General features: G+C 44.3%; 1 protein-coding gene across 1 annotated transcript in view; it reads left to right on the forward strand.

Annotated features, from left to right (window-relative positions):
* Positions 1 to 16,761, forward strand: part of IQCK (IQ motif containing K) — a 117,372-nt gene that overhangs the window by 10,221 nt on the left and 90,390 nt on the right. Inside the window, exons 3-4 of the mRNA XM_087417064.1 lie at positions 770 to 899; positions 1,683 to 1,780. Coding sequence (XP_087273190.1) covers positions 770 to 899; positions 1,683 to 1,780 — 228 coding nt within the window. The remainder of the gene's footprint in view (positions 1 to 769; positions 900 to 1,682; positions 1,781 to 16,761) is intronic.

Below are 16,761 nucleotides of genomic sequence, written 5' to 3' on the forward strand. Positions count from 1 at the left end.
GGTCTCTTCTGTGAGTACAAGCACTGACTGGGAGCTCATGGGGGCTGATTGTCCACTGGAAGCCTTTTCTTCAGGGTCAGCGGGCAGGGAGTCTGTATTTTGGGGTTGGGCTGGGAGCCTCCAAGTCAATGGTGAGTTTTTTTTTTTCTTTTGACCATCAACATGGCACACTGAGTAGTTCTGCTCCTTCCCAAGCTGTTTGTTTATTTTGTTTACAGAAGAGTCACTGGAAAGGTGGGAGAGCTGGATATAAGTTGCTGGTGTGAACGTAGCTTTATGTATACTGAAGCGGGCAGAAGCGGGAGGAGGGGGAATTGGGCTGCAGGCCAGTGGAGCCCCAGCTAGATCTTCTCTTAACCCCTCCTGTTTATCATTCCCACCGTCTGAGGAATCGAACCCCGGAGCACTGAAGCCCTTTGGAATTCTGGTGGGAAGATATGGACTCCCATCCTCTGGGGCGGTTTCCTCCTGTGGATTCTGGGCTGCCACTTTCCCTCTCTCTTATCTGACCACAGACTTCATCCCCATTTCTTTTGGAAATGTTTGGGAATCTCTCAGTATACTGATGGTCCTCCTATTCTCTTCTCTACTAGAGGTGTATTCCTTGATTGTCATTTATAGATGTCTCAAGAGGGAAGAGAGACAAAGATTTGTGCTCAATGTGCCCCCCTCGAACCTAAAGTCTGATACAGAATTTTATTCCTCTTAGGTTATAAAAGAAAATACAGTTATTTAATGTATATGAATTGATCCCCCCCACCCCCACCAGGTTTCACCGTTGGAGGAAACGGTCTTCCATGGCTTCAATGCAGAGCACCTATTTCCAGTGCCTCATTTGACCGTGGCCTCACATATACCCTGCCCTCAAGTGCAAGTGGAAAAAGTCGATCCAAAAACATGTAAGTGAGAGCTCGTCTTATATAGTTTGGAGCTTGTGACATTGCAAAACCACAGGGTGGGGACAGGGCGGGGTCATAGACAGACCTCAGGGAGACCACATAAATAAGACAGAATGAGTTCTTGTCTTAATTTTTCTTTTTAAGAGAAGTACCCTTTATTCCACTGATTAATCTCTAAGGTTGAAATATAATAACGATGATAAATAACAACAAGCATATTTTGATTCTACATTAAATACAAAGGAGCAAAAATGTAAAAAATAGAAGAAAATACCATGCTGCCTTGCTTTGTAGGTTGAAGCCAGGGATGCAGGCTTCCTACATCTTCCTCCTTGAGCCCCAGTTCCTCCCGGGTGCCCCTCTCCTACTGGTTTGTTCTGGTTTCTCTGCTAGTGTGCTATGGGCCTTGGCAACCACGGCCACCACTGTCGTGGCCATAAGCCCTATACATCACTCCCCCCCCACCCCGCCCCGTTCCTCTCTGGGCTCAGTTCCTCCCACACCCCTCTTGCTTTTTCCTCCAGCCACACTGGCCCCCTTGCTGTGCCTGTGGCCCTGGCCCTGTGTAGGATCCGGCCTGTCCTGCCTGACTACAGAAGCTCAGAGAGATATTTTAAGTTTCTTTAGTAATACAGCCCAACTCAGCAGTCTGGAGTAACATGTAACATTTAAGGTTGTGTTAGTTCATGGACAGTGCCTTTTTTTGGTTCAGAAGCAAATGTTTCTCCCAGATTAACTTGGGCTATTTGAAATTTTCAGTGGGAATGTTTTTGTTTGCTTTAGGTTCCCCCAAAGAATATTTGGAAACATTCATCTTTCCAGTTCTGCTTCCCGGAATGACTAGCCTGCTTCACCAAGCAAAGAAAGAAAAATGTTTTGAGGTCAGTTGTTTTGTTTCTTTATTTCTAAGTGCTCAGTAATTCATTTCTATCAGATGGTAGCTCCTTATCTCAGTACCATCAAGTGGTTGTTCACAAAACGATCCCTTTGGGAGGGAAAGCCTGTGTTTTGGTCACTCACGCAACTCCAGCCATGACATCTAGTTGTGCACACACATGCGCTGCCATCTGTCTGCCGCTCGGCTCCAGAGAGGTTTCCCGCCCTGCTTGGCCTCCCTGCCTGCCTTTCTTCTGGGCGGTTGGCATCTACCAGGCGTCTTGGGTCCTCCGCCTCTTTCATTGCGTGCTCGGATTAAAGCTCTCCTCACCTCTTATCTGGCTCCGGATTGCTCTTGCCACCTCTGGCCTCTCCCTACTCCACTTCACGCCAGATGTCACGCATGTGACGTGCTTTGGGAGAGGCCCGGCGCACAGCGAGTGCTCGGTAAATACTGTTCACTGTTACACTGCAGCCAGTTATCTGTGTGAAGCGAGTTCCGATCCTGGCGCACTCCCACGTAAATACCCTTAGCGGCTCCCTCGTCTCAGTTGACAGGATGCTTTGTGGGGGTGTTCCCTGCACAGTTTGAGTACTAGAATTTTGGATGGCTTGCAGGAAGAGAGGCAAATAGCAGCCACTTTTTGTATTGACCAAGCGCTTGCTCCATGGGGGCGCTTTTTTTTTTGTGAGGAAGATCAGCCCTGAGCTAACATCCGTGCCAATCCTTCTCTTTTTGCTGAGGAAGACCCACCCTGAGCTAACATCTATTGCCAATCCTCCTCCTTTTTTTCCCTGAACGCCCCAGTAGATAGTTGTATGTCATAGTTGCACATCCTTCTAGTTGCTGCATGTGGGACGCGGCCTCAGCATGGCCCGACAACAGTGTGTCGGTGCGCGCCTGGATCTGAACCCGGGCGCCATTAGCGGAGTGCGCGCACTTAACCGCTAAGCCAGGGGCCAGCCCGGGCGCTTTGCTAAGTGCATTATCATCCATTATTTCATTTATCCCTCTCAGCAGCCCCGTGGGGTTCCGTCTATCATTGTCTGCATTTTTCAGATGAGAAAACAGAGAAACAAAGAGGCTCAGAGACGTGATCAAGGGTGAATGACAGAGCTAGGATTCAAATCCAGATTAAATGATTCAAAATGATACTAAAATAGTTGGCAGTAACTGCAGTGCAAACCCCTGTCAGTTTGACACGTCCCAGGATCTTTAAAGCCTTCACGGTTAATTGTATCACCTGCCTGGTTGCCCTTCCGCACAGGGTCCCTGTCTGAGAAGATCTGGATACTGCCCTGACAGTGCTTTTATATGCTGAGGAGACGACGTTTCCACATGTTCTAGCAAACACTTGAGTTTTCTTTCTTTCTTTTTTTATTGTGAGGAGATCAGCCCTGAGCTAACAACTGCCAATCCTTCTCTTTTTTTGCTGAGGAAGACTGGCCCTGGGCTAACATCCATGCCCATCTTCCTCTACTTTATACGGGACACCACCACTGCATGGCTTGACAAGAGGTGCGTTGGTGCGCGCCCGGGATCCAAACTGGCAAACCCTGGGCCCCTGCAGCGGAGCGCGCGCACTTAACCACTTGCGCCACTGGGCCAGCCCCCCACTTGAGTTTTCTTTAGTGCTACCTTGACATTATATTGCCCCTCCTGCACCTTAGTCAACCCACTTTATTCCTCCCCCCAATTGACTGCCACTGATGCCCTCAGCATGACATTCCTTCCGACAGGCCTCACCATGACAGTTGTGTCTTTACTAAAGGCAGAAATGAGTTACAAGACGTTGATCAGAATTTAGGGAGCACCCCGATGAAGGAAGATTTGGGTACAGTGCCGGGCCACAATACGCCATTTGAGAACCATGGATCCACATAAGGAAGCCAAGACCCCTGAGCCTGGCTTTCAAGGCCCTCCCCAGTGTTTTCCGTCCTTCCTTCCAGTCTCATCTCCCTCTGCTGTCCTGGGCGATGCCCTCCCGACAAACAGAACCACTCGGAGTTCCTTGTACCAGCCCCACACTTCATGGCCTCTGTGCATATGTTCTTTCTTTTTCAGAAAAAAATCCTTGAGTTCCTCTTCTCTGCGTATTGAAGTTCTGCTTGTTTTTCGAAACTCAGCTCTATGGCTTCTCTTTCAGGCCTCCTATTCCCTGCTGCACCCAAACTGCAAGTAATGGAACACAGCTCTCAGATTTCAGAGTATTTCGTCTGTTCCTCTTCTCGTGGAAAATTAAGACATCCTTAATTAAGACATTCTTAACCCATAAATACACTTCATTTTATACATGTCTGTCTCCTCCAATATTTTAAGTTCCTCGAGGACAGATTCTCTATCTGATTTATTTTCGTATCTCCACTCAGTGCCTAGTACACTCTACCCAGTGCCTCACCCCTGGGGAACATAGAGTTGACCCTCAACAAATGTTCACTAAATGAGTGCATGGTTGGACGTCAGGGGAACACCTCTACTGCTAAACCCAGCTCTCTTCTCTCTGGGAAGGCTGTGTTCTTGGACTCATCCCTGGAGGAATGCCCTGGAGGGCCGAGGAAGAAGACTTCCATCTATTTTGTGAGTTTAGTCAAAGCAAGAGAGCAGTGGGTGGCAAACGGCAACATCTGCCCCCCATTATGTTAATTATGCAATTAATTAGTAAATTGGGCTTTAGTTTATAGCATAGTAGTTAAGAACAAGTCTCTGGAGTCAGAGTTATCTGGTTTTGAAGTCTACCTCCACCCCCGCTGGTGGCACAGCCTAAGGCAAGTTATTTCATCCTTCTGAGCCACCATCATTTCCTTATGTGTAAAATGAAGGTGATCATAGCACATGCTGGTGAAAGGAGGCAGCCCGTGCAGAGCGCTCAGGGCGGTCCCTGGAACACAGGAAGAATTCAGTAACTATTAGCTATTATTGATCATTAGTATTACTGTGCTACAGGTGCTCCCCAGGTAGGGCGGGTTACACCCGTTGCCTGAGTGGGCTTGCTCTTGTTCCTTGGCTGTCCAGAGGCCTGACTCAGCACTTGGTCCCAGCTCCCAAAAAAAATGCAATTACACAATGATTTCGTGAAGGTTTATTTTGTTGATAATTTTCTAGGGAGGTGGGAAGAGGGCTTTGTTTGCGTCTGTCAAACAATACTTCATTAAGCCTCCTAGAACCCTCTCTGTCCTCTCCAGGCACCTCCTCCCCACACAGCCTCTTCAGATTCCTCTTGGATCCTGCACCGTTCAGCTCTGGCCCTCAGCTTGCATGGCCCACTCAGCGAGAAGAGCCCAGCATTCAGCTTACCCTTGCTCCCTTCAAATGTGGTTCAGTCACTATCCATAGCCCATGGGGAGTGGGGGAGGTGGTGGGGGCTTCACCCTTTCACCCCAACAAAGGCAGGATTGTAAAGTTTTCTTGATATTGCTCTGGCAGAAGTGTTAGTGTGGAGACACAGGCCTTGTGAAATCAAATCTAGGGAGCGTCAGTCCTGCCTCACTCTCCTGACTTGTTGGTTCAGCCGGTTGTCCTTACCGAAGGACAGGAGAAACCACAATGATCAGACCCCATTTTCATTAACATGAGAGGGCACGCTGCCGAAGGGGACTATAAATAGAAACACCTGGTAAAATAAAAGTCAGCAGTTCAGGCACTGACTGTTGAGTCCAGGTGATGGCTCTCCTCTCACCGCTGGTTTGACTACTGCTGTGGTAATAGCAATCGTATTGATGGTCAGAGAAGCTGTCTCATTGGTTAGTTGCCCACTTCATGTCAGCACTGGTCCAAGTGCTTATACACTCATCTCATTCACCCCTCCAAGCCCCCTCTAAGCCAGATCTCCTTTTACATCAACCCCTTTTACAGAGGAGGCACCCGGAACTCAGAGAAATTGAGCATTACCTAAGATCACCCAGCTACTGAGCAATGGAGCATGCCTTCATCCAAGGCTCAGATGATCCCAGAGCCTGGCTTTCATCCCTCCCGAAAAATGGGAGTTGGAGGCTATCCTTTCAATAGCTCCAGGAAATACTGATTTTTTCATTCATTGCTATTTTCTGGAGAACAGATTGCTACTTGCCTTAGATTATAAAATCTAAACTGCTTCTAATTCTTATGTATTTTTCATTTGCTCATTTGGCTTCCCCTGATGACTTAATTATGAATAAAGGAGAAGAATTGACCTTCCCCTCCTCTATGTGGTGTTAGACAGGTGAAGGGGTGGCTGGGTAGAATGGTAGCGAGGCTGGGGGCCAGAGAGCAGGGCCCTGGGCCTGGCCCTGCTGTCGTTAGGTGGCCTTGTCTCTCTGCCTTCAGGTCCTGCTGCTAAATGAGGGAGACCAGGTGATCTCACAAGTCACATTCCAGGGATCGTTCTTTTTAATCTTGCTGTTGGCCAAAGTATATTCAGTGCGCTGTGCCTTTTATTCGATTAAACAAGGATGGAATACAACAATCAAACAATGAAATGCGCACAGTAGAATAACCTTTGTTTGAATATCTGTAAAGAATATCTGCAAACAGATTCAGTCACCCAAGTTCAGTTCCATTCAACAAACATTTTTTAAGCCCTACTATCTGCTGATCACAGGGCCAGGCCCTGGGGACACAGAGAGGACAAGATACGGCCCTGTCTTCAAGAAAACCACAAACTAGGAGTAAAGCCTGTGGTAGCTGAAGGATGATGGAACTAAGGTAGTTTTTCTTCTTCTCCCCTTTGTGTCTGTTCTTTTCTGCTCCTCTGAAATGAGAATGAAGGTGGAAATGGCAAGAGTGGGTCTGGTGCTAGGAATTCACTTCTAGACTTGAGGGCAGCTCTGTTTGTTGTGCAGCCGTTATTCTAACTTATTCAGCTGTTCTTCTAATTTCTACCCCTTCAGAGGCACAAAGATCAGCTAAAAGGGCAGTAGTGAAGATTTTACATTGAGGACTGCATATCTAACATTCGCCCATAAATAATTTTGTAACGAGGGGTCTAGAAAGTTTTCAGCCTCCAGGCAATGATAAAACGCTTTTAAAGAATCAGAGACATTTCTATCTGTATTAGAGAGTAATGAGGCCTCCTTGTGCCAACTCATGCTTCATCTCTGACACCCCGCAGACGAGCTGCCGCTGGGACGAAATGAAAGTGGTCTGAACACCAAATGCCGTGAGGCGTTTGTACGGAGTGTTCAAGTTTAGATGTGAGAATGACGGATGAAGGAATGTAGAAAGCGGGGGTTCCTAAAAATGTTAACTTGCAAGAACTGACAGACGTTAAAGGCAGGCAGGCATGCGGAGTCTAAAATCTTGCCCGACCACTTTCTTGCATTGAGACCCTGAATAACCTGTGAGCCTCAGTTTCCTCAACTGTTAAGGGGGTGAGAGGAGCTCCTATTACGGGGAGGATGAGAGGAGTATGTAATGATGCTCCCAGGCACCATGGGTTGGTGGCTTCCTACCTTGCCTTCGCTTGGGCCCCTGCCAGGAAGCTCAGTGTTTTGAATGCTACAAATAGGCAAGGTGGATGAATTGCCATTAACTTCTTTCATTTCTTGATTTAGGATTTCTTAATTAAATCTGAGTCCCTCCATTTCTTTTCCTGGTCACGTAGTCCGTTGTGGGTTATTTTTGAAGGCTTACAAATCACATTACTGCCGTCTCAACATTTGTCAGACCCGCGTGTAACTCCTCTTACCCAGATCTGCACGCCAGATTTGCATTTTCTCCGTTCAGCTGTTCCTCACATCCTGTCAATGGGAATAGATGCTTAAACTGAATGATAACCAGCCCCCAGCCAAAATTACATAACCGGGGCATTCTTATCTGTCACCCACAACCGAACTTGCATCCAAATGGGTCTTAAACAGCAGCGTAATTCACTGTTTATTGGGGCCATTCAAATTATATCTTGAAGCAGCATTTATATTAGGTCACTCAAGAATAATTGCTGATTTGTATTTTGCCCTTAAAATGCTGACTTCTAGTTATTTTTCCTGGCTGTCATTATTTTCTGTTTTGTTCTATGATGTAGCCCTGGCAGTGCCTGGGATATACTAAGACTCAGTAAATATTTGTTGGTTGAATGAATGAATATGGTTCCTCAAAAGTCAGGGCTGATATTTAAGGTAGCAGTCAAGTTACGAGAGCAGTTGTCAGTTTGCCCTAGGTATTCCGTACATGCCAGAGGTGATTTACTAACTGTCCTTGCAGGGTCTGGATTTACCGCCTCTGGAGGGAGGTAGACTATGGGGAGGCTGCCCAGGTCTGTTGGGTTCCCTGGAGTGAGAGCTGAGAAGGAGCAAATACTCTGAAACTGAAGGGCCTCCTAGCCGTTGGAGAGCCAGAGAATTGAGCAAGAGGCTGGAATACAAGAATAGTAGTTTCTAGCACTTTCAGAGCCTTTGTTGTGCGCCAGACATCGTTCTAAGCAATTTGCCCGCAGGAACTCATTTAATCCTCCCAGCAGTCCTGCAGTGTGAGTGTTATTATCACCACCTTACAGATGAGGGCTGTGGAGCACCGAGGTTAACCAAGAGGCTCCAGAACACAACTAGTAAATGGCAGAGCCAAGGTTCCAACCAGCTGGTTTGGTTCCTGAGTCTAGGAGTTTGACCACTAGACCATGCTGTTGGTCTGTCTAAGGGGTTGCCAAAAGAAGAGGCCAGATTCTAATATGAAAGATGGGTCTGGAAGCTGTACAGAAGAGGAGTGAGATGCTAGGCAGGTTTGGGCAGTTGTCCAAACCAGGCCCTGACACAGGCCTTGTGGGGCAGAGCCCTTCATTTAGATTGTCCTGTGGGTACCATGACACTCCAAGGAAAACCAGAGGGAATAAAGCAGAGAGAGAGATAGCAAGAGGCGAAACCTAATTACTATGCCGTAGAGCGCTTGGCCAATTACGCACATGACTGGTGTGCATGAGTGTATGTGTCTGCACACACGAATGAGGCAGTCTATGGTACATGGTCCAGTGGTTCAGAACCCGGCCTCCAGAATCACTCAGACTTTGCCTCCAATCTGCCTCTGCCCCAGACAAGCTGTGCAGGCTTGATGATTTTGATTTCGATTCATTAATAACCCTATTCTTTTAGAAATGTCATTTTAAATATTATGAATTGGACTCCGATGAATTTTATAAAGATCCTAATCAAATAGTTTGCTCATCATTAGATATTTAAATCTTTTCAATGCACAGAATAAAATTCAGCTTATTTAATAAGCAGCTATTTCTCCATTCCTTAATTTTTGGAGGCGATCACAACTGGGAGACTAAACCTTAAGTGTATGATTTCCAAGAATTATCTCAGCCCTAGAATTAGATGAATACCTTGTGCATTTCATGATATGAATTTTGCAAGTGAGATTGATTTATTTAACCCTTTCCCAAATGGTTGTTTTCAACTACGTGTAAAAAGGTCAGAGAGAAGATTTAAGCAGCATCTGTATGGCATTAAAGTGACCATCTATAAATAAAGTCAATGGGCCTTTGGTTTTGCTGTGAAATTAGCTAGGTGCTAGCAGTGTTTATATTTTGTTAAACAAATATACTCTGTGAAAGCTAAAGAATGGAAAATGATTACTTTGTACAAACAGCTGGTGGAAGGACATCTGTGGGCCAACAATAGATATTGTACAGAGGTTTCCTGTGTGTTTACTGATTTATGCAATGTATATAGACCTCGCCAAAGGTAACGAATGCCGATAATTGTATCTAAATCTGTTAGCCAGTAAACAAAAAAATCACGTGTAAGTTGGGAGAGAGATGAAAATTTGGGGGCCTTTGCTCTCCTATATTATAGTCCAGTGTTTTGGTAATATTTGAAATTTTAAAAATAAGCATGAATTACTTTTGTAATCAGAAAAAGTACCGGCCCTGTGGCTTGGTGGTTAAGTGCGCGCGCTGCGATGCTGGTGGCCTGGGTTCGGATCCCGGGTGCGCATCGAGGCACCACTTCTCCGTTCATCCTGAGGCCGAGTCCCACATACAGCAACTAGAAGGATGTGCAGCTACGACATACAACTATCCACTGGGGCTTTGGGGGGAAAAAATAAAATAAATAAAATCTTTAAAAAAAAAAAAAAAAAGAAAAAGTAGAAGTTATAAATGAATAACATTTTCATGCCTCTATATTTGCCCTTGCTGCCCCATCTAGGTTATTTTCTTTCTCCTCTTTATTTTCACTGACACACTCAGTAAATCACCTCCCCCCACTCTTTTTACCATTCACTCTGTAATGTGTGACACTCTGGCACCGAAATCCTCTAGTACAACTCTTTTCAAGTTTCCTTGATGACCCAGTACTGCAAAATTCAGTGGCCTATTCCAGGGACAAAAAAGGAAAGGAAGCCACTGTGGCGGGAGCAGAGTGACCAATGAGATGGGAGGTGAGGTTGGCCGGGCCGCTCTGCAGCGGCCGCAGCCTGGAGGCCAGTGAAGAGTGTGGGTTTTATTTTCAGAGCAGTGGGAAATCATCAGAACAGTGCTTCCCCACCCTCTTGGGTTCAATGCCCCCTTGTCGTCACATTTTCTAGTGCCCTTCTTACTGTCCCGAAATGAAATGCTAAGATAATATTACCTATTTATCAGTCACCTGATTGCTGTGTTGTTGTATAATAAACTGTACCTGAAAACTTCATGGCTTAAAACAACAATGGTTTATTATTTCTGTGGGCTGGCTGGGGGTTCTTCTGTTGGTCTCACCTCAGCTCACTCATGTGGCTGCTTCCAGCCGGTGACTGGGCTGGACTGGAAGGTCCAAGCTGGCCTCACTCACATGTCCGGGGCCTCGGTGCTGGCTGTTGGCTGGGGCCCTTCGGTTCTCCTCCACATGGCACATCCTCCAGTAGGCCAGACCAGCTCCTTCACAGCCTGGCAGTTTCAGGGCAACTTTCCAGGAAGGCGAAGGCAGAAGTGTAAGGCCTGGGCTCTGGAACTCACAGCTTCACTTCGACCATATTCCACTGGTCAAAGCAACTCATAAGGCTAGGAACTCACAAAGCAACTCATAAGCGGGTGAGAAATAGACTTCATTTAGAAGGAACACCAAAGTCACCTTGCAAAGGGGCATGGATCTAGGAGGCACGATTAATTAGGGGCCATTATCATTGTAATCTATTGCATCTATCACATACAATAGTTTATATATATATATATAGTGGTAATTTTTAGTAGACCATAATATAAAGGAGAAATAAAATGAAAATCATTTATGAGTAATATGTATTTCCTTTTGTGGAGCTCAGGTAAAACTACACTAGAAGATGTTATGAAGTAGTCACTTGCTTGCACATAGAATCACCATGAATGTAACAGCTACAAATGCCAGACTGAATCACACGTCTTGTGTCAGTCACTCAGATCCTGTAAGTGATATTGTCCTTGGCAATAGGATTTTCTTAAATGGTGAGAAACTCTTAGGCTCTGAATAAAACAAAGTACAGTTTTCTCTTGGTATACATAGTAGTTGCTTTCCTGGAAAAATCAATGTATATTAAAACCATGCAAAAAGACCTTGTGTTTATATGTTAAATGGAATTAGGTTCTAGGCTCAGATAATTATGGACAAGTTTTTTTTTCCTAGTCAATGTCCAGTGGGGTAGTTGAAAATCTTTAGGATACAGGACAGATTTTATTGTGCAGGACTATCCTGCCCATTGCGGGGTATAGAGTATCTCTGGTTCACAAGTCTAAGATGCGTCTGCAGGGCTGTGTTCCTTCTGGAAGCTCTATGGGAGAATCTATTTCTTTGCCTTATCCAGCTTCTGGAGGCCACCTGCGTTTCTTGGCTCATGGCCCCTTCCTCCATCTTCAAAGCCAGAAGGAGCATCACTTTGACTTCTGCTTCCGTGGTCACATCCCCTTCTCAGACTCTGAGCCTCCTGCCACCCTTATAAGGACCCTGTGATTACAGTGGACCCACCTCAAAAATCTCCCCATCTCAGGATCCCTAATGTAGTCACATCTGCAAAGTTCTTTTGCCATGTAAGGTAACATATTCCCAGGTTCTGGGGATTAGGATATGGACATCTAAGACGTGGGGGGCATTTGTTTAGCCTACCACATCCAGGGTATCAACATTATGTATTTTAAGGGGAAAACATTCAGGGGGCTGCAGGGCCAGGTAGGTGATGACACAGGCCTCAGGTAACAATAAAGGTGGGGACTGTGGCTACCAAAGAAGCCTGTGCACTGCGGGGGCAGCTGCTATGCTTCTCAGTTCCTGCTGACTGTCAGCATGCTGGAACGCGGGCTCAGTGTGGCCATACCGTCCAAGTTTTCCACAGAAGCCCCTGATCCAGATTTTACCGTCAACAGTCCCAATTTTTAACTATTGACAATTAATTTAAAAAAAAAAAAAGACAACATGCCAAACAAACATTTGTGAGCTAGATCTGTCCAGTTGGTGATCTCTGATTTGTATTCTTAACTGCTTCTGTGAGTTCCTGATCTGCATTTCTTAGCTGTTTGCTGTCTGTCCACCCTGCCTCAGGCCCATCAGGACAATCTGAATCCCCCCTATACCACCACTCGTGGGAACACAACTACTACCATTTATGAGGTACCTTCTTTATGCCAGGTTCTGTGATGCTCAACATTTATTTACAAGATCTCACTGATTTTTAATAACAACCTTGTGCTGTGGGTGGTGGTGGTAGCATTTTTAAAACATAGAAACTGCAGTCTAGAAAGAATGAACAACTTACTTGCACACACAAGGTCACTGAGCTAGTCCGTGGCAGAGCCAGGATGCCAACCGGTCCTTCCGACTCTAAGCCTCAGCTCTCATCCACTCCAGGAAATCGACTCTTGACCCAAATGATGGAGGTTGAAGTCCTCCTCTCCACACCCCCAGGCCGTTTGCAAGCCTTGTTTGCAGTACCCTTGCTGGCTCCTGACTCTCTCCCTCTGCTCTTGCACCCGGACTGTGTTAACTCAGCCTGGACCCTGCCTCACCTGGCCTTTGGATTTGGAATTTGCTCTTGAGATCCCTTGCTTTTAACTCCAACTCCTTTAAAGAACTCTTGGGTTTTGGCTTTCTTTTTTTTTTTTTAGAGGTAAGAAGGGAACGGTTGTGCTACAAGTGATAGTTGCTCTTTGTAGAAAAATTAGAAACTAACAATAAGGAAAAAATAAACTAACAAACAACAAACACACCAGTTACAATCCTAGCCCTGTTAATGGGTTTAATATCTTTGTGGGCTTTTTACATATTTAGTACATATTAGTGTATTTTTTTACATATTTAGTACATATTAGTGTATTTTTTTAACATCATACTCACTGTTTGTAACTGGTGTTTTTACTTAGCAACATATCGGGAACATCTTTCCTTATACCACTTGTAATGACCGCGTGGACTTTCATGGGCTACACCTTGATGTATTGAACTGATTGCCTGTTGTTGGATGTATCAAGTTCGATTTCTCAGTACTCTAAACAACGCCTCAATGAAAACGCTTGCTTATATTTCCTTATGCATTTGGGACTCTGCCTGTGAGCTTCTTGCTCTGTCTTCACTCTGCCTTGGGTAGAAAATCTTTCCCTCCCACCCATCTTCATTCAGCTGCTAAATCTTGTTGATACGTGTCTTTGGCCATGATTCTTTGGTTCATCCATTCAACAAATATATTTTGGACTCTGATATGTAAGGAGGTATAATGTAGTTAACAGCAAGGGATATTTTGATGTTATTTGATTCTTTATGCATAAGTATTATTTTGATAAAATTAAAAAAAAAATTTTAAGAGCAAGGCATTAGAATCAGATAGATCTGGGTTGGAGTCTCAGCTGGCTACTTATTTGAATAACCTCAACTCACTGAGCCTCAGTTTTCTCATACATGAAAGAGGGACCATAATATTTACCTCGCTGGCTCATTCTGAACATCAAACTAGATTATGTGGGTAATTGCGTAGCAGTGCACCTATACGTAGGAAGTGCTCAGTAAATGACTTACTATTATTATTATTCTGAGGCCCTGTCATAAGCACTTGTAGAATAACAACAGTGAATATCATAGTGGCCCTGATCTCAGGCTATCCCAAGACCCTGTTAATTTCCCAGTTCAGACACTTTCCATCTCCTGTCCATCTCTGCCTTTAGTTGACTTGACTCCTATCCACTAATCTGTTCTGCATACTTGCAACATATATGACAGGTTAGTATCCAGCCTATAAGGACGTCCTATAAATCAGTAAGAAAAAAGAGAACAACACAAAGGAAATATGAAATAGAAAAATAGACAAAGGATATAATCAGGAAGTTCACAAAAGGGGAGACCCAGAGAGCCAGAAGTGAGTAAAAAAATGTTCAATCTCGTTTACAGATAAGCAAAAATGTAAAAGTTTGACAATATGAGGAATTGAAGAAGCTTGGAGAAGGGAATTTTCATGTTCTAGTGTATATAATTGGTACCACTCTTCTGGAGAGAATTTTGTCAGAACCTAGTCAAGTTGAAAATGTACATACTCTATGACCTAGAAATTTCACTTCTAAATTTATACTATAGGTAGAAAAACTGAGTATTTGTATATAAGGAGCTCTGAAGAAGGATATTAAATGCAAATTGTTTAAAATAAAAAGAAATGGAAATGACCTTAAAGCCCATTAACAGGAGGATGTATAAATAAAACTTTTTTGAAAACAGCTTTATTGAAGTATAATTTACATATCATAAAATCCACTTATTTTACTCAAGTGTCCATCATAGATGAAGGGATAAACAGAATGTGGTATATCCATACAATGGAATATTATTCAGCCTTAAAAAGGAAGGAACTCCTGTCACATGCTACCACATGGGTGAACCTTGAAGATATTATGGTAAGTGAAATCAGCCAGTCACAAAAAAATACTGCATGATTCCACTTATATGAGTTACCTAGAGTAGTCATATTCATAGAAACAGAAAGTAGGATGGTGGTTACCAGGGACTGGGGGGTTAGGGAATAGGGAGCTGTTGTTTAATGGGTATAGAGTTTCAGTTTTGCAGGATGAGAATAATTCTGGAGATTGGTTACACAACGCTGAATGTACTTAAGACTACTGAATTGTAGACTAAAAAATGGTTAAGATGGTAAATTTTATATTATGTATATTTTACCACAATTTTTAAAAATCCACTCATTTTAAGTGCAGCAAATTTACAGAGTTATGCAACCATCACCACAATCTAATTTTAGAACATTTCCATCTCCCAAAAAGATCACTAGTGACCGTTTGTGATCACTCTTCATTCCCACTCCTACCCCCAGGCAATCACTAATCTACTTTTTATCTCTATAGATTTACCTTTTCTGGACATTTCATATAAATAAAATCACACAGTATATGCTCTTTTGCATCTGGCTTATTTCACTTACTACAATGCTTTCGAGGTTCATCTATGTTGCAGCATTTATCAGTACTTCATTCATTTTTACTGCTGAATAATATTCCATTGTATGGATATACCACATTTTGTTTTGCGGTTGTCTCCGCTTTTTGGCTATTATGAATAATGCTGCTATGAACATTTGCATACAAGTTTTTGTGTGCATATGTTTTCATTTCTCTTGGGTAGATACCTAGAAGTAGAGGAAACTCGGTTTTTACCTGACCAATTACATTTGATTGAATATCATGACATTTAAATGAGTCTAGGCAGCAAATCCCCATTTCACATTTTGGAATTTAGCACCTAAATATGAAATATGGCTCAAAGTTAAGAGTTGTTTTGTAATGATTTACCATTACCAAACAGTTACTATCTCAGTGATTAATCATTGGTGATTAGTGAAAATCATTTGTAGAATACTTCCTATATGCCAGGCATTGTTTCACATTGTGATCTCATTTAGTCATTACAATAGCCCCCTCTTTTTTTTTTTTTTTTTTTGATGAGGAAGATTGGCCCTGAGCTAACATCTGTTGCCAATCTTCCTCTTTTTGCTTGAGGAAGATTGTCCCTGAGCTAACACCTGTGCCCATCTTCCTCTGTTTTGTATGTGGGACACTGCCGCCACATGGCTTGATGAGCAGTGTGTAGATCCGTGCCTGGGATCCAAACCCGCGAACCCTGGGCTGCCAAAGTGGAGTGTGTGAACTTAATCACTATGCCACCGGGCCGACCCCTAGTCATCACAAGGGGCCTAGTTAGCCCTTTGAATGGGTGATTTTATTGTCCCCATTTTGTGGATGAGGAAACCGAGGCTCAAGAAGTACCCAAGTTCACATGGCTACTAAGAGGAAGAGCCAGAGTTTGAACCCAGGAGTCTGGCTACAGAGCCAGGCGCTCAGTCCTACCACTATGTCAGTAAAGCTGTTAGTGTTGAAAACACTTCCCTTTGTGACTCTTGGAATTGCTGTCAGATCCAGTTTGTAAACCATGCAAGAAAATCTTATTATAACTTTATACTCATGCTTCTTTTCTTTCTTCTTTTTAACAAAAGCAGCCTTGATCACTTCATTCCCAAACTTGGCTAGGAGTTGCTTTTGTTTCTAAAAATCAAAGTCATCCTCAAAAGAAAAGGCTTTAAAAAGAAAGTCAACAGGCTCTGACCTGAGGGTGACCCCATGGTTGTCTTACAAAATAAAGGGCAGTGGCTCTGTGGCGGGATTTTCCTTCTCTGCTCTGAAGCTTTGTCGTCGTGGATTCGGGGGCATGGCTTTGTGCCAGGTGGCTGTGATAGCAGTCTCGAGTGGCTGCTACATAGGGAGGACATTACTGTTTGGCTATAAATTGCATTTCAGTTATTATGCATGGCATGAGTTAACTTTTTGCTACGTAACAAACTACCTCAAAAGTTAGTGGCTTAGGGGGGCCGGCCAGGTGGCGCAGTGGTTAAGTGCGCGCGCTCCGCTGCGGCGGCCCGGGGTTCGCTGGTTGGGATCCCGGGTGCGCACCGACGCACTGCTTGGCAAGCCATGCTGTGGCGGCGTCCCATATAAAGTAGAGGAAGATGGGCACGGATGTTAGCCCACGGCCGTCTTCCTCAGCAAAAAAAGAGGAGGATTGGCGGATGTTAGCACAGGGCTGA

Source organism: Ceratotherium simum, chromosome 26 (assembly GCF_057802395.1).
Source record: "Ceratotherium simum simum isolate JZ-2026a chromosome 26, ASM5780239v1, whole genome shotgun sequence".
Taxonomy (NCBI): domain Eukaryota; kingdom Metazoa; phylum Chordata; class Mammalia; order Perissodactyla; family Rhinocerotidae; genus Ceratotherium; species Ceratotherium simum.